Source organism: Selaginella moellendorffii, unplaced genomic scaffold, assembly GCF_000143415.4.
Source record: "Selaginella moellendorffii unplaced genomic scaffold, v1.0 SELMOscaffold_6, whole genome shotgun sequence".
NCBI classification, from domain to species: domain Eukaryota; kingdom Viridiplantae; phylum Streptophyta; class Lycopodiopsida; order Selaginellales; family Selaginellaceae; genus Selaginella; species Selaginella moellendorffii.
This window is the reverse complement of record NW_003314267.1, coordinates 2,638,813-2,666,279: the sequence shown is the minus strand read 5'-3', so window position 1 is coordinate 2,666,279 and position 27,467 is coordinate 2,638,813. Positions and strand designations below refer to the sequence as shown.

The following is a 27,467-nucleotide window of genomic DNA, read 5'->3' as shown; positions in this document are numbered from 1 at the left end:
TAGAAAACCATGCCGCCGCCTTGACTCGCTCGAGAGGGTCTTGCGACTGGGCAAGGCGCGCGTTGAGCTTGGGAAGGATTGCGTCGCGCAGCTCGTCACGGGCCTCGTTGCTCCTAAAATCTGGGAAAGCCCACCTCACAAGCCAACTCACAAGCCATGGCAATCCCTCGCTTGATCTCCCCACCACGCGGCGCTGGATCTCCACCAGATCGCCCATTTCGATGCTCCATCTCCTGGCAAAATCCACCGCGTCGAGCAGCTGCCGCGCCTCGGCCGCCTGCCGCCCGCCCAAACCCGCGTGGGCAAGATTGATCTCCAGGTACTCCCTGTCACTCTGGCTCTCATCCCCTGGAAGAAGAAAATTCTCCATCATCCTGCCTGAGACGTCCACGAATTCCAGCAGCCCTATCTTGCTGCTGCGCCATGGCTGCGTCGAGTAGCCCATCCCCACTCAAAACCCTAGGATCTGGTAAGCCTTAGTCAGTTTTAAATCGGGGTATATGCCTTGGCGCTAAACCTAAATCTCTCTCTCTCTCTCTCTCTCTCTCTCTCTCGCGTCTCGATCTTCCGGAAAGCGGCGCTTTAGCAGCGCGCATTCTTTGGGAAACCGGAGCGCTTTCATTCCGCTAGATCGGCCGTAGCATGGTCAGTGTAAAATTTCATCGCGATTTTGCTGGCGGCTAGATTCAACTAGATGGTATGATGTGGCAGCCCAAAGCATTTCAACGATTTATTCGTGTTTCAAGTTGGCCTGTTGGTTTGGTGTCTGGATCAATGGAGAATTTTTGGTTTATCAATCACGTTTGCTTGTAGCATTCTTGGCTCACTTTCTATATAAGCTTTCAACTTTAAAGTTCCAGAAGTTTGACCAAATAGGAGCACTAAAGCACGTGGAGAACAATGGGGTTCTTTCGGCTCACTGGAAAATAGTAAAGTCTCCTATGGTTTTTTTATTACTTTGCTTGTATTCTCCCAAAGGGATGGAATGGATATTGCTAATCGATTGGAGTTTGCGTTTCACAGTTTTATTCTCACGTTTAGGGCTTATGGACATGGCGGTAGCAGCGCGGCGTCACCGCCATCTCCAGCTCCCGGAGGACGAGTCGAATCGCCGGCGCGAGCTCCACAAGAATCAGCTCTTCCAGGCAAGCAGATCGATCAGTAGGCTTGCAAAGCAAGGAAATGTGGCTGATGCCCGCGCCCTCTTTGACAGGATCCCTCGCCATGACCTCGATGCCGCCGTCTGGAACGCTCTCATTCTCGCCTATGCCACCAATGCCCAGGGAGAGATCGCCCTGGAGCTCTTCTCGCGGATGGAATGCGAGCCAGATGCCAGGACTTTTGTGGCAGCGATCAAGGCGTGTCTGGCATTGGCGGCGGGAGATCCAGCGATGGAGTTGGAGCTGGATGGAGTGGCTGTCAAGGCTAGAGCGCTGGAGATTGGCATGGATCTTCACGCTCGAGCAGCGAGATCTTACTTGGACGTGAGAGATAAGTTCGTGGCCAATGTTTTGATCGACATGTACGCGAGGTGTGGCAGCGTGGTGGACTCCTCGCAAGTGTTCTTCCGGATGGAGAATCCAGATATCGTGTCGTGGACTTCGCTGATCCTCGGCCATGCCGAGAGTGGAGATGGCGAGGCTGGGCTGGAGCTTTTCGAGAGAATGGTGGGAGAGAGAAACGTTTACGCGGATTCCAGAGCTTACGTTGCTGCGGTAAAGTCATGCACGAAGATCTCCGCCAGGGAAGAGAAGAAGATACTCGGTGGTGATGGAAAGGCTGTGAAGATCAGGTGTTTGGAGAGAGGCTTTGCTCTTCACTTGCATGCTGCAAAGAATGGTCGCCTCGACCGTGATACTTTCGTAGCGACATCGCTGTGTGACATGTACGCCAACTTTGGAAGCATGGACGATGCCGTAGGAGTGTTTTCCAGGATCACTCGCCGGGATATCATCTCCTGGAATGCGATGCTGCTTGGTTACGCGGAGAACGGACATGGACGAAGAGCAGTGGAGCTCTTCTTGGCGATGGTTTGCGAAGGATTCAAGCCAAACGATCGGACTTTCGTCGCTGCTTTCAAGGCGTGCAGCAGCATGGCAGTGGAGGAACAGAGCAGTGAAGTCGATAGAAAAGCTGTGAAGATCGCGTCTTTGGAGACTGGAATGGCGATCCACTCATTCGGAGCTGCGACGAGGGACGATATCTACGTGACGACGAGCCTCCTCGACATGTACACCAAGTGTAACTCCATGCCGGACGCTCGCAGAGTTTTCGACAAGATGGCCGTGCGCGCTCTCGTCACTTGGAACTCGCTGCTGCTGGGATACGCCGAGAGTGGCGAGAGCGAGATGGCACTGGAGCTCCTCGAACGGATGATCCTGGTGGAGAGAATCTCCCCGGACGCTCGAACTTACGGTGCTGCTCTCAAGGCCTGCGGAGGCAAAGCAGCTCTCCAGCTCGGGAAGGCACTCCACGCGGGGATTTGCAGGACTGGATCACTGGAAAACAACTCTTCTCTAGCCGGCTGCCTGGTCGATTTCTACAGCAGGTGTGGGAGCATCAACGAAGCTTGCCAGGTTTTCCATTCGATCGACAGGAACGACACGGTAACTTGGAGTTCATTGCTAGCGGGATTAAGTCGCCAGGGAAGCGTCCACCAAGTTCTAAGCTACTTCCAGAGCATGCTAGACGAAGGCGTGGAGCCCGACGGTATCACGTTTCTATCAGTGATATCGAGCTGTGGACACGCGGGGCTCGTCGAGAGAGGCATGGAATACTTCCAAGTTATGAGCTCGAGTTATGGCATTCAACCGGGACTGGAACATTACCACTGCGTGATCGATTTGCTGGGTCGAGCAAACCGGCTGGAGGAAGCAGTGGCGATGGTGGATTCCATGCCTGTGAGGCCGACTGGATTGACATGGACGACGGTGTTGGCCGCTGGCTGCCGTTGGAAGAACTTCGGCGTAGCGAAGCTAGCGTTTGAGTCCCTGCTCGAGGCGAGTACCGAGGTGGTGGAGGTGGGATACGTTCTCATGGCTAATTTGTATGGAAGCTTGGGAATGTGGGACGCTCGGAAGGAAGTTTTTGACGCTCTTGCGAGAGGGAGAGGAGAAAACAACACGGAAGAACTAATGGAAATGGAAAAGTTTTCATAGCAATTGTCTTCAATGAGGCGGAAGAACTCATGGAAATGGAAAAGTTTTTGGTCGAGCAAATATGTTTGTTGATCTCAACGAGTTCAACAAGAGTGAAATGACCACCCATCAGGTAAGCTGTGAGTGCAAGAAGGATCACGGTGGTCGTGCCTGAGATCATTTTAGGCAACACTTCTGGATGAGTTAATTGGGACAAGAGAGAGGAGATTGGCCATATATAGAAAAGAAAATGAAGAAAGACTTTTGCTATAGACATGGATAATCCCAATAATTATAGGTGCCCATGATGTGTTATAAAAAGATTAAAATAAGATATTTCTTATAAAAACTAGAATCAATTATAGATGAAGAAAATTAATTGAGAAGTTCTTTCTAATAACTTATTTAATAAATGAATCAAAACCTTTAAAATCCTAGTTATATCTAAATTTTAGCGAGAGCATTTAAAATGTTAAATAATTAAATTAATTTCAAATTTTCAAAATATTTATAGTTATTTAAATAAATGTAACAGAATTTTAAGCAATTGTTTATTAAATTTCTAAAAATAAAGATTATGCTATTATAATATATCAAATATTGATTTATTATTATATTGGAAAACATATGTCACCCAGATATTTATAGTTACAAACTTTAAATTTCCCTAAAAAATAATTTGTAGCAAATAAATATTAATATATTATTTTATACTATATTTAATTTTTTACTGTTTTGTACTTATTAAACTTTTCAAGGGGCTTACTTGGATCATAGAACCGATGAAAGCTAATATTTTGTAAATTAATTTTTTCTTCAGAATAGAACTATAATACTATAATATTATAATTTAATGTGATTTTATATTTATGCCTCATTTATGAACATTGATTGATTAAATAATATATAAAATATTTTAAAGTTTGTTTAAGTATTTTACATATTATTTAATCTGTCAATGTTCATAAATGAGGCATAAAGATATATGAAATAAAAAAACTTTAAATAATATAGATTAACAAATATGAAAGAATGTTGGTTAGAGATATAAAATGGATGAGTAATAATAAATTAGTACATTCTTCAATTAAATTATTTTTCACTTTAAACTTTCATCAAAACTTATTAGTATTTGTTGAGAGAACTTTTTAAAATACAAGAGCTTTAAGGTATATAGGAATAATTTAATATTTACATGTGTATATATACATGCATAAAATAATGACAATATCTTAATAATAATATATATTGGATAGGATTTATTCAAACCATAAAAAGAAGAACATAAAAATATTGTGACTATCGTTTGATTTAGCTAAAAAACCACTGACTCAAAAATTCTTTCACCTGGAGATATGATGGAACTTCAGAATATTGGCTCTAGAAACAACAATGATGCTTTCTACAGGTATTGTTTGTGAAATACTTGCTCTAATGGGTGACCAATGCACGCAGGTACAAAATGCCAAAGCTGGCAACCAAGATCCACGGGCGTGGCAATGGCATTAAGACAAGCATTGTGAATATGGTGGAAGTGGCTAAGGCACTTTCACGCTCCCCGGCACATGTAACAAGGTTCTTTGGCTGTGAGCTTGGCGCACAATCCAGTTTCAACGACAAAACCAACACTTTCATTGTCAATGGCGCTCATGAAACTCCAAAGCTGTGTGATCTCTTGGACAGGTTCATTGAGAAGTATGTTCAGTGTTACAAGTGCGGAAATCCGGAGACTGATATTCTGCTGGACAAGATGATAAGTCTTAAGTGTGCAGCATGCGGCCACCTTTCCGATGTGGATCTCCTCAACAGCAACAAGGTGATGAAGAAGTTTTACAGTCAGAGCGGCAGCGTTGGATGCAGCAAGAAAGATAAAAGGGCTGCCAAAGTGATTCTAAAGAACCAAAGCAGAAAGAATGAAAACCTTGAAGAGGATGACGGAGATGATGATCATATTGAGCGGCACGCTGATGCAGCCCCAGAAGCTGCTCACCAGCGTATGAAAGAGCAGCTTACTGGAGCTGCTACATCTATGACTCTTCCTTGAATCTAAATCCTTTAACTTGGAGGCGATCTTATGAAAGATTTGTAAGAGATTTACGTAAGATACATATACACTTACCAAATGATTGATTCTTGCAACCTTGCTAGCAAACTCGTATGGAAGCTTGGGACGTGGTACGCTCGGAAGGAAGTTTACGATGCTCTTGAGAGGGTGGAGAAATCATTGCGGAAGAACTCATGAACTCATAGCCAACTTTGTCACTCTTAAACTTTTTCTTGCTTCGGTTTTTTCTTTTTGGTTCTTTTCTTTCCTTGTGTTTTAACTGACGCTTCTGTGCTTGCTGTGACGAGCACTTGAATCGTTGTCGACTCCTCCCGAGCTGTAGCTCCCGTGTTTGCTGTGGATTGGTGGTGGTCTTGATACTGCTCTCTCGGCCTCGTCACTAGCGCTGTGCTCGCTCAGAAGCCCGGCAGTATCATCGGTTGGGATAACTACATCGGTTGTCACTTTGAAGCTAAAGTTGCTGTCCACAATCCCCGGCTGGGAGAATCCTCCTGTGCTCGTCTGTATCTCCATGCTGTTGTGCTTGCTGTGCTTGACGCTGAAACTCTCCGCCACAAAGCTGTTGTGCTTGCTGTGCGGTCCTGTGATCTCGCTGCCTCGCGAGCTCAAGTGCCTGGAATCCCGTCCATAGCCCCCGAGCTTGCTCAAGTACCATTCCTCGATGCCGCTGGTGTCCAGTTCGACGCTGTTGTGCTTGCTGTGGTACGTGCTCTCGGAGCTGAAATAGCTAGCTGCGTCACTTGCGGTCCTGGGTTTGTGAAGTGGTCCCAGCTCGTAGCTGTAAGGTGCTTGTTTTTCTGGCACGAAGCCAATCTCGTTATTGTCTTGCCCTTTGCCCACGTACAGAGAGTTGCCAAAGCTTTTCAGAGCAGCTAACTTTTTGTTGTTCGAGCCCATCTGTGCATAAAAGAAGTCAGTCGTTGTATTAGAGACTTTTGAGACAGTACCTGCGTGACAATTGCGTAGAGCGGCAACGTACTGTAGCTGCACAGAATCTGCACAAGCAATCTGGAAGAGAAAAGCTTGTCAGCTGGACACGTCTGGGTGCAAAGTCAAATCTCACTTACCCAGAAAACACCCGAACATACACGAAAGTTCTTCGACTCATGTAGCAGGAGTGCCAGCCAAATTGCCACTAGAGTTAATACAAGCCATTAGAAACGTCCTGTGGGAATGAATAAGCAAAATTACCCAGATCCAAAAGAACGTTGCAAGCTCGAAACCAACCTGCAATACTCACGTAAGAAAAAAGTTGAGACCGTTTATCCCACCTGGAAAAGTATGAAGTGTATGACGCGCAACAAAAGACGTGGCCTCTTGAACCAGAAGAGTTCATCACGAGGTCTCAAGTTGAATCCATTAAGCGGACCAGATAAACCAGAGTTGTCCAGGGCAAGCGTCGCTATGATATGTTGCAATTTAGTGCCGACGACAAGAACCATCTGCATGCTACGTTGTCTGTCAAGAATCCTTGGTCGCAGTAAAGTTAAGAACGTACCACAATAGGAAGGAAAGAAATCCAAAAGTATAAGTTTGTCCCTGCAAAATATCAAATGTCACATATAACAATGTCTTTAAACAAAAGAATGCCTTACCTTCCACATTGAAGAGCATGAACAAGACAACAAAGATCCACAAGAGCGGACTGAGAGAAACTTAGAAATTAGCATTATGCTCTGAAAGTCTTGCTACGGTTTACCTTATTCCAATGATATCTTTAAACTCGTCCTCCATTGATCGAATCATGTAAAGATGAAAGTCATACTTCGGTCCAAGATTATGCTTCTGCAAAATGGAAGTGTCATCTCAACCGCATCAAAATTAGCACCGAAGAGACGTGCCGTGAGAAACCCCATCCTCAATGCAAGATAGTCCGGCTTTGTGACCGAAAGACCGAATTGACGGAAAAAGCAAATCTGAAAAAAGAAGTCAGCACCAAACATGGCGACTAACAACAACTGTACAAACAAAATAGAGAAGAAGCCTGTTGCTGGCGCCGGGTGTGCTCGTCTGACACGCTACGAACGTAGATTGCCTTTTGAGTGTTAAGTTCCTGGTCAGCGCTGCATTAGCCAAGAACACAATTAAAACAGGAAGAATTCTCTCTCTTGACAAATGTTCACCTGCAAGATTTTCTTGATTGTCTGCGTGGGCAAAGGCCTCTTGCTCCCAAGGCCTCCAGCTATATACCTGTAAAATCAAGTAAGGAAAGGAGACACAATTCAGACGAAGTCCTCAAAATTTCTGATCGAGAACGAACCTTCATAATAGCCAGGAGCATTGTCAAGCATGAATAGATGACGTGAGTTACTGCCATGACAAAGATGAAGCGGTGGAGCTGTTCCAAGCCCAGGAACGAGACAAAAGGCTCGTGTTCCTGTTCAAAATTTTCACTTTGAAGGCTCTCTCGAAAAGATATTGATCGCTTACCTTTGGACAAGAATGCGCTGTGGATGCCAGTTCTCGACGAGGGATTTCCAGCAAACTTGTGCCCATCATTCGATCATATGTAGCGTCGCCTTTGTGAGGCAGCTTGCAAGGCATTCGCTGCTTATCATAGAATGACGATCTTATACATATCTTGGAAATATAGGACGCAGTGACGGTGATGATCAGAGAAATAAATCCCAGTAGCATCAGCTCTGTTGTAGCCACCAAGAAAAGCTCCAATAAGAATGTAAACTTGCACCAAATTCGCATAGAAAACTCCTTACCTTCTTTCATTTTCTCCAATGCTGTTCTAAGAGGCTTCCGCTTTGTTCTGGAAAGCCACTGTGATGAAGAAAGAAAAGTTAGAACTTGATTCGAAGAAAAAAAGAAAAACGAAACAGAGTAATCCTTACAATTCCCAGATGATGCAACGATCGCTCGCCGATCAAAGAAACGATGACGAACATGAAACACACTGCTGCCACAGCCCATGTTGGGGTATACTCGAGCGACCTGGTGTTCGTAGAAGGATCGCTTCCCCCTCCACCTGCCATGGCGAAAATATGCTCGCCCGAAAAGCCCTCTTCTCGCCCAGGGCAGCAAAATCACAGCCGAAGCTCAGCAGCACGTCAAGAAGAAGACGCGCGGCGAACTTCACCATCACAGCATTGATTGCTTGGCGTTGCGCGGGGAATTCCGATATGGACCCCGGAACTGAGCTGCTACCGCTTTCTCGCAATGCGTGTGTGAATGACCCCCGATTTCCCCTTGGCGATGAAATCTGTGGTTAGCCAGCGCTCCAAATCCATGGCCTACCTCGCCAAAGTCGTCCCGTCGCTCTCGTGATCTTGAAAGGTCAGCTGCTGCGCCGTCCTTGATGGCACAAGGATTTGACTGCCTCGCTGGTAGATCAACAAGCCCTAAGCCCCGTTTCATGAGAAAAAAAAACTTTTGGCGGAAATTTTCAAAATCCCTCAAGAACCCTAAAGGAATCTTCCACGTGAGACAGGATTAAAACGTGGATTCTAGCCGAATCTACTGGATATTCGAACCTGGAATATTGTAAGCCATGGATATTCATAGATTCTCTTACGCGGCGACCTTTCACGAGTGCGAATAGGAGATCCTTCCGCCTATTCGGATATACCTTATCCTTATCCGGGATATTCTTGATCGTACCCGTCAAATAGGCGGACGTACGCGTCAACCGGCAGAAAAGCTGCTCGAAAAGAGGGAGAAGAAAACGTGGGAATTTGGGAAATGGTAGCGAGCTAACAGCATTCTCTCGGCATCTAGGTCAGGGCGATCGCTCGAGCGGCGATTCTTGTTCTACGAACTTTGATCGATCGCGGGGCCAGGTTTGTGCGCACAATCTCTCGTTGCGATTTAATCGGGAGCGCCTAATGCCGAATGCTTGATCGCAGGATAGATTGCAAGGATGAGCTCCGCGCTAGCATTAGGATGGAAGCTGCAGCTGAATCCGTGCGGATCGGCCAAGGCATTCTCTTTCGGCGGAGATAATCTCGAAGGCTGCGTGACGGCCTTGGAAGGGGAGCGCCGAAAGATCGAGGCTTTTAAGCGAGAGCTCCCGCTGTGCATGGACATCATCACGGAGGGTAAGTGGATTTCTTCTCCAGCAAGATTTTAGAGCCGTGTGTGACAATATCTTGGCTTGTTCTTGTTTTCCAGCCATAGAAGCCTTGAAACTCCACTTGGCCGAGCAGCAGCACAACGATGCATCCACTGCTTCTTCGCTGCTAAAACTAAGCTGCTCTTACAGAGACGAAGCGATCGGACACGACAGTGTCACAGCGAAGTCTGATTCCGTGCTCGAGGAATTTATTCCACCAAAAACTTTGGAGGAATCTAAACGAGACGAGAAAGCTTGTGATCCGGACCTAGACAAACCAAGCTGGATGGCCCAGGTTCAGCTGTGGAGTGAGGCGAAACAAATCAAAACACAGGTAGAAATCTATTGTTTATAGAAGTTCTTTTGATGATCTTGTCGTTTTTTTCAGAAAGAATCCCCAACACGTCCTCAAGCCAAGCACGCAGTCCCGGGAATCTTTGCAAACTCTGGCGGTGCGTTCTCACCTTTCGTGAGAGCAGCTCCAAGCACTGAGGAGAAACCGGGCTTGAGAAGCACTAGCGATGCTGGATTGACGCTCTCGTCCTCGGAAAGTAGTCCACGGAGTGGCGTAGTCGAAGAAACTCGTCCCACTGTGGAGAAGCGGACTGTAGAAGCGACGACCCCGGCAGCTCGCAGCACCACATCCTCCCAGTTTGAATCAAACAGCCAACGTAAAGCTCGGCGGTGTTGGTCCCCGGAGCTCCACAGGCGATTCTTAAACGCACTGCAGCAACTTGGAGGTTCTCACGGTAAAACGTTTTTCCTTCTTGCTCAATCTCTGATGACAAGCTCGGTTTGTTGGTGACAGTCGCTACGCCTAAGCAGATAAGAGAGATCATGAAAGTAGATGGACTCACGAACGACGAAGTCAAGAGCCATCTTCAGGTAGGCAAAACTTTTTCCATCTCTGAACTGGCACTGACTTTTGGGAACGTCTAGAAATACCGGTTGCATACGAGAAGGCCCACGGTGACCACGTCACAGACCTCTGAACCGGGAGGAGCACAGGTCGTTGTTGTAAGTGGGATTTGGGCGAGCGAGTTCGCAGCCGCCGCTCTCCAGCAAAGCTCCACAGCAGCAGCGTTTTATCGATCACCAATCGTGCCACAAGAAGCACAGCCAGAACCAAAAGCTACTCCAGCCCAAGAACAACACGAGAGTGAAAGTATGGCGATCGATGACGAAGCAAAAGGTTGCGAGCACAGGAAACAAAAACCCGTGGAGCAACACGACGAAGAGATAGACGACGGCGACGTAACAGAGAACGAGGATAGCAAAAGCGAAGAAGTGGTGACGACGGCAAACGCTTGACGATCGAGCCAGCAACTTAAACTTCGCAAACGTTCTTCGACGATCGAGGAACGATTTTACTGCTGCTGGTGGCTACGCTTGAAACTCGCGACGGAGTCGTCAAACGCGCTGCATACGTGATCACAAATGAGAACGAGGTCTCGCAGAGCATCCTTAAAGACGGACTTTGCAGATTCACCTGTAAAAAAAATAAACATATGATCCATCGTCTACAAACACGAGAAAGAATTGAGAGAAAGGAGAGAGTTGATCGATCTTCTCCGTTACTTGCCTGTGGTTTGCACACGAACGTTTACACGGTTGTCGGATGGATGAGGAACGCTGTAGCCACAAAATGTGACGCGAGGGCTGGAGAAATCGAAAGAATCCAGAGATTCGAGCAAAGAAGAAGAAGAATAGAGCGCTTACTCGCCGTTGAGAACGTAGCGAATAGAGTTGCCGAAGGTGTGATCTTCGTCATTGATGCAGAACGTGGAAGACTCGGGCTCCACGTCTGAGCCGAGCTCCACCGCCATAGCTCAAACTAGGGCTCCAGCCAAAGGAATATTTAAACAAGCAAACGGAATATTTAAATTTAAAATTTGAGCTCGAAAGATTTTGTGTTTGATCTTCGTTGTCTACTGGCATGGTTGTTTCTTCTTGAATATCAAGCCACAAGTCGAGAGAACTTGGAACACACGGCTCTGGAAAATAAGCCTTGGTGTTTCCCTCGAGCATTTCCACCACGGTTTTCGATTCTTCTCGCTGTCTTGGATGCACCAAATAGCGTAGCTCTTTTTCATTCCACTCTTCGAGACGATCACCTGGCAACTTCGAGAACTCACCGTTGCAAACTTGCTGAGAAGCCCACAGGGGATAGAAGACGATCTGGTCGTTTCGGAAGTCGATGTTCCTGCGACCACTGATGATCTCCAGCAGCGTCATCCCGTAGCTGTAGACGTCGGCTTTCGGGGTTATGGGCATGTTTGACAGCCACTCTGGTGCAGGGTAGCCGATAGACAGGAGCAATGGCGATGTCGCAGTCGATCAATATCATAGGTTTAAAGCGGGTTCCTCTCATGCTCGTCACAACTCGGCTAAACTCTCGTTGCCCAGGCCAAAGTCGGCAACTTTGGGTTTCATCTTGGCGTCCAGGAGGATGTTCTCGGGCTTGATGGCGTAGTGGATGATCCGGTCTCGACACTCCTCGTGAAGATATGGAAGTCCTTTGGCAGTCCCGAGAGCAATCCCGAACCTTTGGCTCCAGCTGAGCACGACCGAGTTTTCAGCACCGTTTAGATCTCGGTTGAAGAGGCTCCTGTCCTGCGATCCTCCCTCGACGAACTCGTACACCAGGAGCCTTTCTTTGCCACAATATCCTCGAAGCCGGACGAGGTTGACGTGTTGAAGGGTCCCAATGGTGCTCAGCTCTGGTTCGAACTTGATCAGCCTCTCGACAGCCACAGCCTCTCCTTGGATGTAACACCCTTTGAAGACCGCTGCTTGAAACCATCCGTGGCTGCATGGAGCTGCTTGGGCGTGAAATGAGCGAGCTCGCCACCAGCAAAGTCGTCGCTCTTACACTTGCCACTGCTTGGGACTGTCTTGGTCTTGAGAATTTTCATGATGCCGATTATAAGTCCAAGCAACAGTAGCAACGCGGCTCCAGCTCCAACTCCGACAGCAATTCTGGAGATCTTGGAATAAGTGGTGCACCCTTGAGCCCAGTCCTCGTTGGCTGGTCTCGACCCAGTGGGACAACTACATGGCATCAGAGAAGTATACGAGCACATCGAGTCGATCCTTCCATCATGTCCGAGACGAAGGATGGAGTGCTGGAAGCTCTTCTCGAACCAAGTGATCTAAGGAGGATCATTGCTGGTGTTGAAGGCGAAGGTATAGTTTTCGTTTATCTCCTAGGTGTTCCAGGCACCCGACGTCCAGAACTCCGGCGACGTGGAGCTCGCCTTTGTGAGTGAGAAGGAGCGAGGCCTTGGAACTCACCGGAGTGTCGCGATTTGCAATCCAGATGGGGATGAAGTCGCCGGCTAACCTGGTGAACGAGATGCCCAAGTAGAAACGACCATTGTCGCCTGGGAAGAAGTCGAGCCGGACTGTACCATTTGCCAAATAGATCATCGCCAAAGGGGATTGAGAAGATCAAGCATTGGGGTAACCATTTGGTTTTCTGCATGACTTCGAGGCCTTCATCAACTACTCAAACCTTAATCACGTATAATGACACCACTAGAAACGTGGCAGTGTAGCACGAGTAATTGACCAGAGGAAAACTATGCCCTCACGAGTCCTCGTCGCCGTCTCGGCGAAGATCATGGCGCTGCTCCAGTTCCTCTTCCTCGCTCTCCTCTCGACCGCGCTCGCCGACGATCGAATGCCGCTGGGATCGCGCCTGCTCGCCACGGAATCCCTCATCTCGACAAATGGCACGGTCAAGCTCGAGTTTTTCTCGCTTACCAGAGGCAGCAGCAGTGATCTCTACTTGGGCATCTCCTTCAACACAAGAACCAGCGAATTCATCCCCATCTGGATCGCAAATCGCGATGCCCCGGTGAGTTCCAACGCCTCGCTCCTCCTCACGAGCGAAGGCGAGCTCCAGATCATCGATAGGGGGAGTATCATATGGTCTGGCACTCCCAGCTCCAGGAACTCGGGAACCACCCAAGCGGTACTCCTGGACTCGGGCAACTTCGTCCTCACTGGCGACTCCTTCGATCCTAGAGACGATAACGCGACGTATCCCTGGCAGAGCTTCGATCACCCGGCGGATGCGTGGGTCCCAAGGATGAAGATGTTCCTGGGAGCCAACCTCACGGCCTGGAAGTCGAGCGTCTCTCCGGCTAGTGGGCGATTCGTCATGACCATAAGAACCTCTAACGAGTTGGTCATCTCCACCACGAATGATACGTCGCGGGAGTACTGGACGTCCGGTGCCTGGAACGGCAGGATCTTCTCGCTGGTGCCGCAGATGAATAACTATCTCTACACCTTCACCTTCAACGCCACCAATGATCCTCCATACTTCACTTGGTTCGAGACGAGCTTCCAGCACTCCATCTTTCGCCTCGGGCACGATGGAAAGATCAGCGTGAAGCGGATGTATGGAAACGGAAACGGAAACTGGTTCACCCCCTGGGCCGTCCCGGCTAACATCTGCGACGTGACTTCTCTCTGCGGATCAAACTCGGTTTGCTCGAGCAACTCGAATCCACCCTGTAGTTGTCCCACCGGATCGAGCCCGAGCAACGACACCAACTGGAGAACCGAGGACTGGGCCGAAGGCTGCACCGCTCTCTCGAGCCAAGCACGGAGAAGTTCTTCCAAGAACTCGGGAGTTGCCGTCGGAGTCGGAGCCGGAGCTGGCGTCGTGCTGCTGCTGCTGGCTGGAGTAGCGGCGTTTGTGATCGTCAGGAGAAGACGCAAGGCAAAGAGAGTGAGCAGCAGTGATGATAAGTTTGTTAGTGGCGAGCTCGCTCATTTCACGTTCAAGCAGCTCCATGCGGCGACCGATGGCTTCAGGAAGCAGCTCGGCAGCGGAGGCTTTGGAGAAGTCTTCAAAGGCAGCATCCAAGGCGAGGCCGTGGCTGTCAAGAGGCTGATGAGGTTCGATGACAAGCAGTTTCGAGCGGAGGTGAGCACCATCGGCACCATCCAGCACATAAACCTCGTCCGTCTTCGAGGATTCTGTGCGGATGGGGCACTGCAGAGGCTCCTGGTGTACGAGTTCGTCGAGAGAGGATCGCTGGACAGGAGCCTCTTCAACCGAGATGCTAAAAACTCTATCGTGCTCAGCTGGAGCCAAAGGTTCGGAATTGCTCTCGGGACTGCCAAAGGACTTGCATATCTTCACGAGGAGTGTCGAGACCGGATCATCCACTGCGATATCAAGCCGGAGAACATTCTCCTGGACGCTGAGATGAAACCGAAAGTTGCCGACTTTGGCCTGGCCAAGCTTATGGGACGAGAGTTCAGCCGAGTTGTGACGAGCATGAGAGGAACCCGCGGCTACCTTGCACCAGAGTGGCTGTCAAACATGCCCATCACCCCGAAAGCCGACGTCTACAGCTACGGGATGACGCTGCTGGAGATCATCAGTGGTCGCAGGAACATGAACGTCCAGAGCAACCGAACTTTCTATCCATTCTGGGCTGCTCAGCAAGTTCGCAACGGTGAGTTCGCGAAGTTGCCAGATGATCGTCTTGAAGAGTGGGATGAAGACGAGCTACGCCGGGCTGCTAAGACTGCTATCTGGTGCGTGCAGGACGACGAGATCAACCGGCCCAGCATGAAAACCGTGGTGCAAATGCTCGAAGGAAGTGCTACTGACTTCCCAGACCCAGTGATCCCGAGTTCGTTCGAGATCTGGCTTGAGATTGAAGAAGAAAGTGGTTGACATGAGCACCAAAGAATGGAGAACACTCACAGCGCATTCTTTCGGGATACACCGGCCTGTTTTTGTTCGAAAATGTGAGTTGTCTAGGTCCGGGAAAGACACCCATCTCCCTCTGCTCGTTCCATCTCTCAATCTGTAGATAGTAGCACACAATTACGCTTCTGTATCTATCACGAACAGATAAAAAACGAAAGGACTTACCCATTCGGAGGGGCACAGAGAGCGATAGTATCTATCTGGTGAGCAGACGTGATCCCAGCTCTAATCGATCATCGCCTAAGGACATCGAGAAGATCAAGCATTGGAGTTGCCGCGATGGTTTCCTCCATGACTTAGACAGCAGAAGTCCATCACCTAGTCAAACCTTAATCACGTATAATGACACTACTAGAAACGCGGCAGTGTAGCACGAGTAATTGACCACACGCACAAGAGGAAGACTGATATAGCTATGCCCTCACGAGTCCTTGTCGCCGTCTCGGCGAAGATCATGGCGCTGCTCCAATTCCTCTTCCTCGCTCTCCTCTCGATCGCCCTCGCCGTTGATCGAATGCCGCTGGGATCGCGCCTGCTCGCCACGGAATCCCTCATCTCGACAAATGGCACGGTCAAGCTCGAGTTTTTCTCGCTTACCAGTGGCAGCAGCAGTGATCTCTACTTGGGCATCTCCTTCAACACAAGAACCAGCGAATTCATCCCCATCTGGATCGCAAATCGCGATGACCCGGTGAGTTCCAACGCCTCGCTCCTCCTCACGAGCGAAGGCGAGCTCCAGATCATCGATAGGGGGAGTATCATATGGTCTGGCGCTCCCAGCTCCAGGAACTCGGGAACCACCCAAGCGGTACTCCTGGATTCGGGCAACTTCGTCCTCACTGACGACTCCTTCGATCCGAGTGACGATAACGCGACGTATCCCTGGCAGAGCTTCGATCACCCGGCGGATGCCTGGGTCCCAAGGATGAAGATGTTCCTGGGAGACAACCTCACGGCCTGGAAGTCGAGCGTCTCTCCGGCTAGTGGGCGATTCGTCATGACCATGAGAACCTCTACCGAGTTCGTCATCTCCACCACGAATGATACGTCGCGGGAGTACTGGACGTCCGGTGCCTGGAACGGCAGGATCTTCTCGCTGGTACCGCAGATGACCGACAACTATCTCTACACGTTCATCTTCAACGCCACCAATCCTCCATACTTCACTTGGTTCGAGAAGAGCTTCCAGCACTCCATCTTTCGCCTCGGGCACGATGGAAGGATCGAGGTGAAGCAGCTGGATGGAAACGGAAACTGGTACACCCCCTGGGTCGTCCCGGCTAACATCTGCGGCGTGACTTCTCTCTGCGGATCAAACTCGGTTTGCTCGAGCAACTCGAATCCACCCTGTAGTTGTCCCACCGGATCGAGCCCGAGCAACGGCACCAACTGGAGAACCGAGGACTGGGCCGAAGGCTGCACCGCTCTCTCGAGCCAAGCACGGAGAAGTTCTTCCAAGATCTCGGGAGTTGCCGTCGGAGTCGGAGCCGGAGCTGGCGTCTTGCTGCTGCTGCTGGCTGGAGTAGCGGCGTTTGTGATCGTCAGGAGAAGACGCAAGGCAAAGAGAGTGAGCTCCGGACGTGGCAGCAGTGATGGTTCCGGCTATAACTTTGTTAGTGGCGAGCTCGCTCATTTCACGTTCAAGCAGCTCCATGCGGCCACCGATGGCTTCAGGAAGCAGCTCGGCAGCGGAGGCTTTGGAGAAGTCTTCAAAGGCAGCATCCAAGGCGAGGCCGTGGCTGTCAAGAGGCTGATGAGGTTCGATGACAAGCAGTTTCGAGCGGAGGTGAGCACCATCGGCACCATCCAGCACATGAACCTCGTCCGTCTTCGAGGATTCTGTGCGGATGGGGCGCTGCAGAGGCTCCTGGTGTATGAGTTCGTCGAGAGAGGATCACTGGACAGGAGCCTCTTCAACCGAGATGCTGAAAATTCTATCGTGCTCAGCTGGACCCAAAGGTTCGGAATTGCTCTCGGGACTGCCAAAGGACTTGCATATCTTCACGAGGAGTGTCGAGACCGGATCATCCACTGCGATATCAAGCCGGAGAACATTCTCCTGGACGCTGAGATGAAACCGAAAGTCGGCGACTTTGGCCTGGCCAAGCTTATGGGACGAGAGTTCAGCCGAGTTGTGACGAGCATGAGAGGAACCCGCGGCTACCTTGCACCAGAGTGGCTGTCAAACATGCCCATCACCCCCAAAGCCGACGTCTACAGCTACGGGATGACGCTGCTGGAGATCATCAGTGGTCGCAGGAACGTGAACGTCCAGAGCAAACAACCTTTCTATCCATTCTGGGCTGCTCAGCAAGTTCGCAACGGTGAGTTCGCGAAGTTGCCAGATGATCGTCTTGAAGAGTGGGATGAAGACGAGCTACGCCGGGCTGCCAAGACTGCTCTCTGGTGCGTGCAGGACGACGAGATCAACCGGCCCAGCATGAAAACCGTGGTGCAAATGCTCGAAGGAAGTGCTACTGACTTCCCAGACCCAGTGATCCCGAGTTCGTTTGAGATCTGGCTTGAGATTGAAGAAGAAAGTGGTTGACATGAGTACCAAAGAATGGAGAACACTCACAGCGCATTCTTTCGGGATACACCTGCCTGTTTTTGTTCGAAAATGTGAGTTGTCTACTTACTTATCGTGCTTGGTACTCGCCAGCTAAATTTTATTTGAACTCGGCAGCCTGCCTAATAAGGTCCGGGAAAGACACCCATCTCCCTCTGCTCGTTCCATCTCTCAATCTGTAGATAGTAGCACCAGTTACGCATCTGTATCTATCACGAACAGATTTAAAAGGACTTACCCATTCGGAGGGGCACAGAGAGCGATAGTATCTGGCATATTTGTCACACTCCGGAGCGTCAGGTCCTCTTTCTTTGCGGCACCTATTTGCAAAAACTGTAAAGACTGAAGAAGCGAAAGAAACTTACTTGTGATATTCAATGTAGCGAGTGTAGCAGTGCTTGGTTTGGTTGGTCGATGGAAACCGGATATCAAATGGAGCAGTCTTTGTATTCAAGACGTCCTCGACCTGGAACGAAAGAACCAAGCATTGAACAAAAAGGAAAGGAAAGAAGAAAAAACTAGAAGTTTTGTGATCTTACCGTGAGTTTGGGCTTTGGTTGCTCTTCTTCTTCTTCTTCTTTCTCCTCCTCCGGCTCTTCCTGGACTAAATTCTCTCCATTGTCTCCAGCGTCTTCGCCAGCAGCAGCTCCTTCTTGCGATGCATGCTCCTTTTCTTCTTCTTGGAGCTCGGAAGAAGAAGAATCCGGATTGGATGCATGAGCAGTGGAGTCAGAAGGAGAGTCAGAGGACTCCTCGGTCGGAACTGGCAATTCCTAGGGAAGAGCAAGAATCTCGAAATTTCTCAAAGCTGGAGAAAGATTTCTTACCGCTTCCTGTCTGGTCGGCGCAGCAGTCTCTACCACTGGAAGCTCCGCCGCTTTCACCCCCGCCTCCTCGCTCGCGGCATGGACGAGGTTGCTGTGACTCGCGCCCATCGCCAAGCTTCTAGAGAGCTTTCCTTGCCCTAAATGTAAAATGGTGCCACGTAAGCGCGATAGCCGACGGTAAGGATTAGCCCTGGGATTTTAGGTTACAACACCAGCAGAACTATTTTGCTGGAGGAGGAGGTGCGTCTGCGAGGCGCGAGGTCAGTGATTTCCTCCAGGATGTCGGCTCCATCGGCGCCATCGCACAGCATCTTCGACGCTGCGACGCAATCGCACAGCGATGCCTACACATTCCTCGAATTCAATACGCAGGGGGACGAATTCGACTATCCAGAGTTTACCGAGCTGAGCCAGCCCGTTCGTCCGGCGTCGGTGTGGCCAGAGGCGGCGTCCTTCAGCGTCAGTGTCACGCCGCCGGATGCTGGCGACGATGCCGCGGCCGCGACTGGAGCAGCGGCGGCGGCGGCGGCAGCAGCGAGCACTGGGGCCAGTGATCCTGCGACAGAGGCCAAGAGCAATCAGGCAGCTTTGAATGCGCTATCGGCAAGTATCAGTGATCTTAACTTTGAAGACACTGGGGAAGATGATAGCCAGGATTATTCCAAGAGGGCGCTTCCAGAGCACGCTTGCAAGTACTGTGGAATACACAACCCGGCTTGTGTCGCGCGATGCAACGTTCCTACTTGCCGCAAGTGGTTTTGTAATTCCCGCGGCAACACTTCCGGCTCACACATTGTGAATCACCTCGTACGTTTCTCTCTTTATTTGCTTTGGTTTCTTCGAAGCTAATACGTGGTTCTTTCTTTCGCAGGTTCGAGCTAAGCACAAGGAGGTTTGCCTTCACAAAGATAGCCCGCTCGGAGAAACTATTCTCGAATGCTACAACTGTGGCTGCCGCAATGTGTTTTTGCTGGGTTATATCTCTGCCAAGTCCGAGAGTGTTGTAGTGCTCTTGTGCCGTGAGCCTTGCTTAAGTGTCAGCGGCTTGAAAGACATGAACTTTGATCTAAGTCAGTGGCAGCCGCTTATAGATGATCGCTGTTTTCTTCACTGGCTTGTAAAGGTACTTCCGTTTCTTATGTCTGGATCGTTCGCTTACTCTTCGAACTTCTACAGGTTCCTTCCGAGCAGGAACAGCTACGGGCACGACAAATCAGCGCGCAACAAATAAACAAGGTGGAAGAGCTTTGGAAGACAAACCCGGATGCGACATTAGAAGACCTTGAAAAACCTGGAGTTGATGATGAACCACAACCCGTCGCGCTAAAATACGAAGATGCCTATCAGGTGATAATTTTCTTGCTTCAGATAGTTTCTTTTACTTACCTTTATTGTTTTTTCTTAATAGTATCAAAATGTTTTTGGGCCGCTAGTGAAGCTTGAAGCCGATTACGATAAGGTTGGATTTTTTCATTGGCTTCTTTGATCTAAACTTGTGCCTGGATCGTAGATGATGAAAGAATCTCAAAGTAAGGACAACATTACCGTTCGTTGGGACGTTGGGCTGAACAAAAAGCGCATTGCGTACTTTGTGTTTCCAAAGGTATGTCTGGCAGATGGTTGCACAGGTTTTTAAGTCTTTTCGTTACAGGAAGACAATGAACTGAGGCTTGTACCCGGCGACGAACTGCGTCTGCGGTATTCTGGTGACAGTTCTCATCCTGCTTGGCAGTCGGTTGGGCATGTGGTACAGTACCGCCGTATTCATATCATATATGACGTGCATAGGAGGATCTAACTAAGATACTTCATTCAGATTAAACTGACCGCGCAAGAGGAGGTTGCTTTAGAGCTTCGAGCGAGCCAGGTATTGGTTGCTTTGGCTAAGATAACGTGTCATTTACTTTTTTCTTTCTTGCAGGGGGTTCCAACTGATGTGCTTCATAATTTTAGCGTGGACTTTGTTTGGAAAAGCACCAGTTTCGACAGGATGCAAGCTGCTATGAAAACCTTTGCCGTCGATGAGACCAGTGTCAGCGGGTAAGTACCCGTTTAATTTTAGATTATAAAGTATAACTTGGTTTCAATACCAGATACATCTATCACCGACTTTTGGGTCACGAGGTGGAGTCTCAAACTGTGCGAAATACATTGCCGAGGAGGTTTGCTGCTCCAGGTCTGCCCGACCTGAATGCTTCGCAGGTTTTTAGCTTCTAAAAATAATTGTTGATCTTCTAACTTGTGTGCATTTATAGGTTTATGCTGTTAAACACGTATTGCAAAAGCCTGTTAGCCTCATTCAAGGTCCACCTGGAACTGGTAAAACGGTGACTTCCGCGGCAATTGTTTACCACTTGGCGAAACAAGGGCAAGGACAGGTATTACCAGTCACATACATTGGATTGTAACAATAATTTAAAATTGTTTGCAGGTCCTAGTATGTGCTCCAAGTAACGTTGCGGTTGATCAACTCGCGGAGAAGATCAGTGCGACTGGCTTGAAGGTGGGTTACATGCTTGTTGCACGTCAACGTTGACTTAACAGTCTCTGGACAGGTTGTGCGGCTATGTGCGAAGTCCAGAGAAGCTGTCAGTTCGCCTGTCGAACATCTTACTTTACATTATCAGGTTTGTGCATTTGGAGATCATTTCAAAAATCTAATAAAGCCTTTTTCAGGTTAGACACTTGGATACATCTGATAAAAGTGAACTACACAAGCTGCAAATGCTGAAAGATGAACAAGGTGAGCAAAGATGCACAACCAAATGTTTTTTTGAATATATTTATATACAGGCGAGCTTTCAAGTGCCGATGAAAAGAAATACAAAGCTTTGAAAAGGGCAACAGAGCGTGAAATTGCCCAAAGTGCTGATATTATATGCTGTACTTGTGTTGGTGCTGGAGATCCTCGCCTCGCAAACTTCAGATTTCGACAGGTATTTTGAATCGAAATTTTGTTTTTTCCTGATAATTTTGTTTCTAGGTTCTCATCGATGAGTCGACTCAAGCAACTGAACCGGAATGCCTTATTCCTCTGGTTCTGGGTGCTAAGCAGGTCAGTATGACTTATTGGATTGAGTTTTTTCAAAACCTCGAGTCTCTGTAGGTTGTTCTTGTCGGCGATCACTGTCAACTAGGACCTGTGATTATGTGCAAAAAAGCAGCGCGTGCTGGTCTGGCACAATCACTGTTTGAAAGGCTTGTACTTTTGGGAGTAAAACCCATTCGTCTTCAGGTATGTTACTTCAAAGCTGTTTATCTACGGTCTGAAGGACATTGTGTTACAGGTGCAATATCGAATGCACCCTTGCTTGTCCGAGTTTCCCTCCAATAGCTTTTACGAAGGAACACTGCAAAACGGCATTTCAATGAACGAGAGGCTTTCATCTGGTACTGACTTCCCATGGCCTGTTCCTACACGTCCAATGTTCTTCTACGTTCAGGTGGGTCTTAATTCAAGTTTGTTATTGTGAAGTAGGACCTTCGTGTTCTTCAGATGGGCCAAGAGGAAATAAGTGCAAGCGGGACATCCTACCTGAATAGGACAGAGGCTGCCAATGTCGAAAAAATCGTGAGCACGTTCCTGAAGAGTGGTGTTGTACCTAGTCAGGTAAATATCAAAGTTCAAAGGGCATTCCTTGAAGTAAACGTTTATATCCGCTGTAGATTGGTGTTATCACTCCATACGAAGGTCAGCGAGCCTACATTGTTAGCCATATGGCTAGAAATGGAAACCTTCGACAGCAGTTGTACAAAGAGATCGAGGTGTGTTTCTTAGTAGGTGTGCGGTGTTGTCTGAAGTGAAAATGCAGGTCGCCAGTGTCGACTCCTTTCAGGGACGTGAAAAGGACTACATCATATTATCCTGTGTTAGAAGCAACGAACATCAGGTGCACGTCTTTTATAACTCAATGAAATCTTATCGATCTTTACAGGGCATTGGTTTTCTGAACGATCCCCGAAGATTGAACGTGGCGCTTACTCGAGCTCGGTTTGGAATTGTTATCCTAGGTAATCCCAAGGTTCTGAGTAAGCAAGCCCTTTGGAATGGTCTCTTATCACATTACAAGGTATCTAAACCTGGAAATTCATACATTTGCACATGATAAAACGCTTTTAACTTTCAGGAGCACGAATGCTTGGTCGAGGGACCTCTGAATAATTTGAAGCAAAGCATGGTGCAGTTTCAGAAGCCTAAAAAGGTATACGTAGTTTGGAGCATTTATTCCATTTTAGCACTTGTCTTGTAGATCTTCCACGATCGACGAGTTTATGGTCCTGTTGGAGTTGGAGTTGTTCCTGCCGCTGCAGGGCCATACGATAAACGCAGTGGTCGTGGCAAAGTTGTGGACGGTCGTGGAGGTACTCGTGTATTTTTATGTGAGATTGAGAATTATTCACCGATTATCCTTGTAGGTGGCTACATGCCATTTGGTGCTATTCCTCACAAAGGAGGCATTCCTCATCCTGGCTTCCCGCAACCGCGGATGCCTCTTCCTCCTTTTCCCGGCGGTCCGCATACGCAGCCTTACGCCATTCCACCGCGCGGTACTCTTCACGGACCAATCGGTGGAGTTCCAGGGAATAGAGGTTATGGTGGTCGTGGCAACGCCGGGGGACCTATAGGTGGCCACCTATCCCATCATCAACCATCCCAAGGGTTGGGAGGAATTGGTGGCTTTAACTTTGGACTGGACAATCCATCTAGCCAGCCTTCCATGGGTGGGCCGCTTACTCAGCAGGGACTAATGACTCAGGTAATGTATTTTCTTTTGTCTCGGGGCTGTTAACAATTTTTGGATGCCATCACAGGGTTTGAGCCAGAATTTGAGGGAAGGATATTCATTGGGAGGGATGTCACAGGTGCGTTTTTGTGATTCGATATTATTTAGTCATTCGTTAAACCTCTTTCTTCAGGATTTTCTGGCCGAGGATTTCAAATCTCAGGGTTCTCATGTGGGATACAATGGACCAGAATTTTCAACACAGGTAGACATTGCTTGCGATCTTTCTTTTATTTTATTTTATCATTGTCTCTCTTCCAGGCCGGTATGTATGGGGTTGATTTCGTCACCCAGGGAACCCAAGGCACGTACCCTGGCGATTACATGAATCAGAATTCGCAAGGTTACGGTTCAAACAACGAGTTTGTACCTCAGGTTCGTTCGTTCGTTCGTTTGAGTTTTTCTTTTGGTTGACTGATTTTCCGTGCTACATACAAACAACAGGACTTCCTGTCTCATGGATCACAGAACTTGTTCACCCAAGTTGGCTTCGGCGAACGCACTCAAGATGATCCATCCGCTCAAGCTCACTACGGTCTGGGTGCCCACCAGGTAATACGAGCTGATTAATCGAGCAAGGAAGCTAAAGCTTGTATTTTTCCAGGGTCTCATGGGGCCAATGTACTCGCAGCCCTTCACGCAGTACACACAGCCGTTGAATCAACAGCAGCCGGCCCAGCACCGCATGCATTACAATGGTTAGAGAAAAGCCGGGAAGGGACTCGACGTACGCTCGTTCTCTTCTGAACAACGGACACGGTCCGAGCAGCATCCGAAGAATTCCGGGATGTACAAACGGCGAGACACAAGCGACGAGACAACGACGATGATGGCGACGATGGCGACGATGGCTTACCTTCTTCTCTGAAGGAAACAGAAGGGAGGAAAAATCCGCCGGCATCAAGTCTTCTTTGTTTTTGCAAGCGCGGTGCAAGTTCTAGTGGCACTTCCCTTCAACCAGTGCGACGTCTAACTTGCTTAAGGTGCTCGATCCGATCAATCTCCTCCATGGTATGGACTAAGTTTGTCAAAGTTACAGCATTTAGGACTTGGTTTTAAGTGATATGTCCAATTTGCTGATCTTTTGTTTTCCAAAATAAATACCCGATTTTTTATCAATGGGACAAGCCAGCTCAGATGGTCAAGGCGGTCGGCCGGCATGCCAGATCAGCTGCCGGGAGGTGTATATAAAGGTTGAGCTCGGGAGGATTGCTTGTGTGTGTGCGCTCTTCTTACTTCTAACGAGTTTCTTTGGCTGTGGCGTAGATGGAGCTGGATCTGGATGGCACCCATGGTGAGTGATTAGATCTTTGTTTTCATGTGCTTCTGGCTGTGTGTGGAGCTTGGTAGACTTTTTTGCTTGTCTGCTTTCTTTCTCCTCCTTGCCGCGAAGAAAAGAAGAAGAAGGCGAAGAGCTCGACTAGATTTCCCACGCCTCCAGCAGCCCACCGGACAAAGTCCGGCCCGACCTGGGGACATCCTGGCTCGGGCGTTTTCCTTTGGAGGCGGCGCCTCCAAATGGGACTCGTGGGTAATTTGCAAGAGGAGGCTGCCGCGCTGGTGGAGGTACTCGGCGAGCGCCTCCACCAGGCTACCGTGGCGGCCTCCACAAGTCTTGCAAAACCAAAGAAGCACTCCTCTTTTTTCCAGGCATTTGAGTTTCTCCGCTCGAACAACCGAAGTGGCGACTACAATAACAGTTCAAAATTCCTTTGGTGCCAGGACGTTTCTCTAAATGAACATCCGCACTTTGGTTCGAATTCTTCTTTGATCTCTTCAGGAGGACCAAAATTCAGCTCTTCCACTGCACCAGCAGTCAGAGCCGCTGGCTCAACTGCCCTACCTCTCGGCATCATATTGATTTGGGAATAGCCTTCAGCATCAGCACCACTTTGATATCATTGATGTTGCTTCTTGATTTGATGTCCCAAAGTAACCTTGAATATGGCGGACAAAAGAAACCCTAGAGCACACCTGATCATATGTGAATGGAATATGCATTCATTTGCTACGTGCACCTGCAAAATGGTCAGTATATTTACCTCAGGATAAAATTATTCTGTAGCCTACCACTTTGTGCGGGGAAATGTCGACTTGATACTCGGACCTAAACTCGAGTGCCTCCTCAACAACGCTTTCTCCCCAATTGGCATCATATTGATTTGGGAATAGCCTTCAGCATCAGCACCACTTTGATATCAATGATGTTGCTTCTTGATTTGATGTCCCAAAGTAACCTTGAATATGGCGAACAAAAGAAACGCTAGAGCAACCTGTGAAAGGTGGTGAGACGAGAATTTAAAACTGGGTTTGATTCATTTTATATGGTCCAGCATGCTGCGTAATTATACTGTCAAAATTTTATTTTATACAAAGTCCATGCAAGAATTCGGTTGTCAGGTAGAATGAAGCTAAAAGCCGCCCGTTGTAGCGGTTTAAAATGGGCGTAAGCCCGGATCGCCCCTTCTCGTCGCGCCCTCGATCCTGTTCCTCATCAATTTTAGGGTGCACCATAGGATTTTTTTAAATGAACTGAAAGTTAATCATTACATGGTCTTGCATCTACCACGTTAAATGTGCGACTCGATGGATCTTAAGCTTGAAGACGTGATCTTGTGCGTGCTCTTCAAAATGCAAAAGCATCGGAAATATTCGGCCTTAGGAAAAATTTAACATTGGAGCCACAATTTTATTCCTTGTGCTCTTTTGGATTACATTTTCTAGGGAATCTTCTCATCCTTGTCTTGCTTGTCATTCTTCTTCCTTGTCTTCCTTTTGTTTCTCCTCATCTTTTGAATCTAAATGATCATCCTTACACTTGAAGTTGATGTTGATGTTGTTGCCATTGTCATTCCATGCCTTGGTGAAAATCATCACCATCTTCTTCGTAAGAAGGCAAAAGAGAATCGGAAGTCTAGTGCTGCTGATTATTCATGAACTCCATGGACGGACAAGAGCTCCCTCCTTGAAGAAGACGAAGTATGATATATAAGTATGATACAAAAGTAATGATGTAAGATACATGTATACAAAATGAGTATACATGTATGATGTACAAATAAGATAAAAAGCTGATAAAAAAAGTTTGAATATTAGCCTTCAAATAAGAAACAAAACCATGGCAACTGTGGCCCACTCAACCGACAGCCTCCTCTTGCAAATTACCCACGAGTCGCCTTTGGAGGATGGCCCCAAGTTGGGAGCTCATTCTTTTTTCTGGTTAGGGCTCGAGGCAATGGATGATGTGTTTTCGACTCCCGTGCGCATTGTGTACGTGCATCCGGCAGAGGAGCGTGGTAGGAATGTGGACGATCTGCGTGCCAAGGTAGCATTCCGGGTCGTGCCATCCGACATCAAGAATTTGGGCGACCTTGTAAACTGGCTCAAGACAGTTCTTAAAGTGGACGCGGTCCTTAGCTCCAAGGGATGGATGGAAATTCCTACGCCAGATCCTGGCGCACACCTGCCCCCAACATTCGAGCTTCATCTCCGCAAGGCGCTCTTCACAGGTTTGATGTTGTTTGGCATGCTACTGTTCTCATACATTTCAAACAGATGCTTCTGATAACAGCAAGGAATGGGCTCGCACAGTGTTACAACCATTTCCGTTTGCTGTTCTCGACGTTGCTGGCTTGCGGAGAGCATTGGAGGAGCCACTCCCTTTGCCGCTTCCTGTTGGTCCTGCTACATATGCAACTCTGGACCCGAGCTATGCTACTCAGTTCATTCCGACCAACCAGTACCCCGCCGAGAGAATATCCGGTTGCGTAACAAACTTCATGAACTCGAGAGTGGCGCTTGGCATGTCCGAGAATCTGCTGCAAAGTATCTGGGACTCGGCATTTTGCAACTTGTGGATGGAGCTGCTGTATCTGTCGGAGATTACGAGCATTCAGTTCAACCGGAACGTCACCGACCATTCTGGTGCTTCAACGACAAACGTCAGTCCTGATTTGCTGCTTTGGATCTTGAACAGGCTGTGCGTCACGTTCGAGGAGAAACGGGTAACTTTGGAAGAGGCGTACCAGGACCTGATAAATAAGCTTGGCGTACTTCCACTACAGTACTATGGACCCGTCCAGTGGATAGTTGGGGTCGCATTAGCAGGTCCGGAGATGGCGGGGTGGGCTATGAGACAGGGGCAGACACCAGATGATCTGTTTGGGCGCTTAAACATGGGGTCACTCAGGGACAAGACAACATGCTTACGGCTCTCCATCACCTTCCTTCGGATTGCCTTGACAATTTCAAGCATCTACTCCAAGCTGAATTTTCTGCCGAGGCCATT

The 27,467-nt window shown here is 48.5% G+C and overlaps 10 protein-coding genes across 12 annotated transcripts; 7 read left to right on the top strand and 3 right to left on the bottom strand.

The window, feature by feature from the left end:
• The first annotated feature begins 1,052 nt into the window (after positions 1–1,052).
• Positions 1,053–3,158, top strand: LOC112344988 (pentatricopeptide repeat-containing protein At2g34400-like). Its single transcript, XM_024670754.1, has one exon. It carries the CDS (start codon positions 1,053–1,055, stop codon positions 3,156–3,158), a length of 2,106 nt encoding a protein of 701 aa, XP_024526522.1.
• Positions 3,159–4,495: 1,337 nt separating this feature from the next.
• Positions 4,496–5,208, top strand: LOC9634915 (probable eukaryotic translation initiation factor 5-1). The gene is made up of 2 exons (XM_002965937.2): positions 4,496–4,545; positions 4,593–5,208. Exons 1-2 carry the CDS (start codon positions 4,496–4,498, stop codon positions 5,179–5,181), a joined length of 639 nt encoding a protein of 212 aa, XP_002965983.2. The 3' UTR covers positions 5,182–5,208.
• A 1-nt stretch (position 5,209) lies between these two features.
• On the bottom strand, positions 5,210–8,536 carry LOC9636050 (MLO-like protein 14). Its single transcript, XM_024670134.1, has 16 exons — positions 8,449–8,536; positions 8,046–8,399; positions 7,917–7,974; positions 7,633–7,844; positions 7,463–7,579; positions 7,326–7,392; positions 7,171–7,265; positions 7,044–7,118; positions 6,902–6,987; positions 6,798–6,847; positions 6,701–6,741; positions 6,474–6,644; positions 6,394–6,429; positions 6,270–6,337; positions 6,150–6,210; positions 5,210–6,099 (listed from the first exon to the last, which is right to left on the bottom strand). Exons 2-16 carry the CDS (start codon positions 8,184–8,186, stop codon positions 5,458–5,460), a joined length of 1,920 nt encoding a protein of 639 aa, XP_024525902.1. The 5' UTR covers positions 8,187–8,399; positions 8,449–8,536; the 3' UTR covers positions 5,210–5,457.
• A 330-nt stretch (positions 8,537–8,866) lies between these two features.
• On the top strand, positions 8,867–10,596 carry LOC9634914 (transcription factor HHO2). Of its 2 annotated transcripts, none has more exons than XM_024670136.1 (6): positions 8,867–8,990; positions 9,062–9,248; positions 9,322–9,596; positions 9,651–10,011; positions 10,071–10,147; positions 10,202–10,596. In XM_024670136.1, the coding sequence occupies exons 2-6, from the start codon at positions 9,071–9,073 to the stop codon at positions 10,571–10,573; spliced, it is 1,263 nt and encodes a 420-aa protein (XP_024525904.1). In that variant the 5' UTR covers positions 8,867–8,990; positions 9,062–9,070; the 3' UTR covers positions 10,574–10,596. The 2 variants fall into 2 exon arrangements, with proteins under 2 accessions (XP_024525904.1, XP_024525903.1); XM_024670135.1 differs by having other exon boundaries at positions 9,057–9,248.
• Positions 10,478–11,120, bottom strand: LOC9634913 (DNA-directed RNA polymerases I and III subunit RPAC2). Its single transcript, XM_002965590.3, has 3 exons — positions 10,982–11,120; positions 10,845–10,921; positions 10,478–10,751 (listed from the first exon to the last, which is right to left on the bottom strand). Exons 1-3 carry the CDS (start codon positions 11,086–11,088, stop codon positions 10,630–10,632), a joined length of 306 nt encoding a protein of 101 aa, XP_002965636.2. The 5' UTR covers positions 11,089–11,120; the 3' UTR covers positions 10,478–10,629.
• A 1,677-nt stretch (positions 11,121–12,797) lies between these two features.
• LOC112344797 (G-type lectin S-receptor-like serine/threonine-protein kinase At2g19130) lies at positions 12,798–15,167 on the top strand. Its single transcript, XM_024670133.1, has one exon. It carries the CDS (start codon positions 12,846–12,848, stop codon positions 14,961–14,963), a length of 2,118 nt encoding a protein of 705 aa, XP_024525901.1. The 5' UTR covers positions 12,798–12,845; the 3' UTR covers positions 14,964–15,167.
• Positions 15,168–15,216: 49 nt separating this feature from the next.
• Positions 15,217–17,708, top strand: LOC9634912 (G-type lectin S-receptor-like serine/threonine-protein kinase SD2-2). Its single transcript, XM_002965934.2, has one exon. The coding sequence runs from the start codon at positions 15,415–15,417 to the stop codon at positions 17,545–17,547; it is 2,133 nt and encodes a 710-aa protein (XP_002965980.2). The 5' UTR covers positions 15,217–15,414; the 3' UTR covers positions 17,548–17,708.
• Positions 17,505–18,568, bottom strand: LOC9636047 (cytochrome c oxidase subunit 6b-1). 2 transcript variants are annotated; one of them, XM_002965588.2, is made up of 5 exons: positions 18,396–18,566; positions 18,108–18,341; positions 17,934–18,034; positions 17,807–17,888; positions 17,505–17,744 (listed from the first exon to the last, which is right to left on the bottom strand). In XM_002965588.2, the coding sequence occupies exons 1-5, from the start codon at positions 18,501–18,503 to the stop codon at positions 17,691–17,693; spliced, it is 579 nt and encodes a 192-aa protein (XP_002965634.2). In that variant the 5' UTR covers positions 18,504–18,566; the 3' UTR covers positions 17,505–17,690. The 2 variants fall into 2 exon arrangements, with proteins under 2 accessions (XP_002965634.2, XP_024525906.1); XM_024670138.1 differs by having other exon boundaries at positions 17,505–17,888; positions 18,396–18,568.
• Positions 18,569–18,590: 22 nt separating this feature from the next.
• Positions 18,591–24,298, top strand: LOC112344795 (regulator of nonsense transcripts 1 homolog). The gene is made up of 29 exons (XM_024670130.1): positions 18,591–19,202; positions 19,267–19,518; positions 19,572–19,742; positions 19,804–19,854; positions 19,906–19,998; positions 20,047–20,142; positions 20,212–20,262; positions 20,317–20,435; positions 20,489–20,597; positions 20,651–20,773; positions 20,827–20,898; positions 20,951–21,022; positions 21,072–21,138; positions 21,189–21,331; positions 21,379–21,450; positions 21,502–21,630; positions 21,683–21,838; positions 21,892–22,005; positions 22,062–22,160; positions 22,208–22,285; positions 22,331–22,465; positions 22,523–22,597; positions 22,646–22,757; positions 22,812–23,152; positions 23,208–23,258; positions 23,313–23,384; positions 23,441–23,554; positions 23,624–23,731; positions 23,784–24,298. The coding sequence occupies exons 1-29, from the start codon at positions 18,675–18,677 to the stop codon at positions 23,880–23,882; spliced, it is 3,702 nt and encodes a 1,233-aa protein (XP_024525898.1). The 5' UTR covers positions 18,591–18,674; the 3' UTR covers positions 23,883–24,298.
• A 1,999-nt stretch (positions 24,299–26,297) lies between these two features.
• On the top strand, positions 26,298–27,421 carry LOC9636046. Its single transcript, XM_024670753.1, has 3 exons — positions 26,298–26,688; positions 26,735–27,286; positions 27,369–27,421. The coding sequence occupies exons 1-3, from the start codon at positions 26,298–26,300 to the stop codon at positions 27,419–27,421; spliced, it is 996 nt and encodes a 331-aa protein (XP_024526521.1).
• Positions 27,422–27,467: the final 46 nt, after the last annotated feature.

Bases quoted from the DNA above. Each gene is read 5' to 3' on its own strand.
- LOC112344795 (XM_024670130.1), top strand. From the start codon at position 18,675: ATGTCGGCTCCATCGGCGCCATCGCACAGCATCTTCGACGCTGCGACG. The intron at 19,743-19,803 runs GTGATAATTTTC...TTTTCTTAATAG, and splicing joins AATACGAAGATGCCTATCAG to TATCAAAATGTTTTTGGGCC. The intron at 21,631-21,682 runs GTATGTTACTTC...ATTGTGTTACAG, and splicing joins TAAAACCCATTCGTCTTCAG to GTGCAATATCGAATGCACCC.
- LOC9634915 (XM_002965937.2), top strand. From the start codon at position 4,496: ATGGAACTTCAGAATATTGGCTCTAGAAACAACAATGATGCTTTCTAC. The intron at 4,546-4,592 runs GTATTGTTTGTG...CAATGCACGCAG, and splicing joins AACAATGATGCTTTCTACAG to GTACAAAATGCCAAAGCTGG.
- LOC9634913 (XM_002965590.3), bottom strand. From the start codon at position 11,088: ATGGCGGTGGAGCTCGGCTCAGACGTGGAGCCCGAGTCTTCCACGTTC. The intron at 10,922-10,981 runs GTAAGCGCTCTA...CGATTTCTCCAG, and splicing joins CGCTACGTTCTCAACGGCGA to CCCTCGCGTCACATTTTGTG. The intron at 10,752-10,844 runs GCAAGTAACGGA...TTTTTTTTACAG, and splicing joins CGTTCGTGTGCAAACCACAG to GTGAATCTGCAAAGTCCGTC.
- LOC9636050 (XM_024670134.1), bottom strand. From the start codon at position 8,186: ATGGCAGGTGGAGGGGGAAGCGATCCTTCTACGAACACCAGGTCGCTC. The intron at 7,580-7,632 runs GTAAGCGATCAA...AATTTTGAACAG, and splicing joins CAGCGCATTCTTGTCCAAAG to GAACACGAGCCTTTTGTCTC. The intron at 6,742-6,797 runs GTAAGGCATTCT...GATATTTTGCAG, and splicing joins CATGCTCTTCAATGTGGAAG to GGACAAACTTATACTTTTGG.
- LOC112344797 (XM_024670133.1), top strand. From the start codon at position 12,846: ATGCCCTCACGAGTCCTCGTCGCCGTCTCGGCGAAGATCATGGCGCTG.
- LOC9636046 (XM_024670753.1), top strand. From the start codon at position 26,298: ATGGCAACTGTGGCCCACTCAACCGACAGCCTCCTCTTGCAAATTACC. The intron at 26,689-26,734 runs GTTTGATGTTGT...CATTTCAAACAG, and splicing joins CCGCAAGGCGCTCTTCACAG to ATGCTTCTGATAACAGCAAG. The intron at 27,287-27,368 runs GTCCGGAGATGG...GGGGTCACTCAG, and splicing joins AGTTGGGGTCGCATTAGCAG to GGACAAGACAACATGCTTAC.
- LOC9634914 (XM_024670136.1), top strand. From the start codon at position 9,071: ATGAGCTCCGCGCTAGCATTAGGATGGAAGCTGCAGCTGAATCCGTGC. The intron at 10,012-10,070 runs GTAAAACGTTTT...TGTTGGTGACAG, and splicing joins GCAACTTGGAGGTTCTCACG to TCGCTACGCCTAAGCAGATA. The intron at 10,148-10,201 runs GTAGGCAAAACT...GGGAACGTCTAG, and splicing joins AAGTCAAGAGCCATCTTCAG to AAATACCGGTTGCATACGAG.
- LOC112344988 (XM_024670754.1), top strand. From the start codon at position 1,053: ATGGCGGTAGCAGCGCGGCGTCACCGCCATCTCCAGCTCCCGGAGGAC.
- LOC9636047 (XM_024670138.1), bottom strand. From the start codon at position 18,503: ATGGGCGCGAGTCACAGCAACCTCGTCCATGCCGCGAGCGAGGAGGCG. The intron at 18,342-18,395 runs GTAAGAAATCTT...GCTCTTCCCTAG, and splicing joins CGCCGACCAGACAGGAAGCG to GAATTGCCAGTTCCGACCGA. The intron at 17,889-17,933 runs GTAAGTTTCTTT...TTTTGCAAATAG, and splicing joins CGCTACATTGAATATCACAA to GTGCCGCAAAGAAAGAGGAC.
- LOC9634912 (XM_002965934.2), top strand. From the start codon at position 15,415: ATGCCCTCACGAGTCCTTGTCGCCGTCTCGGCGAAGATCATGGCGCTG.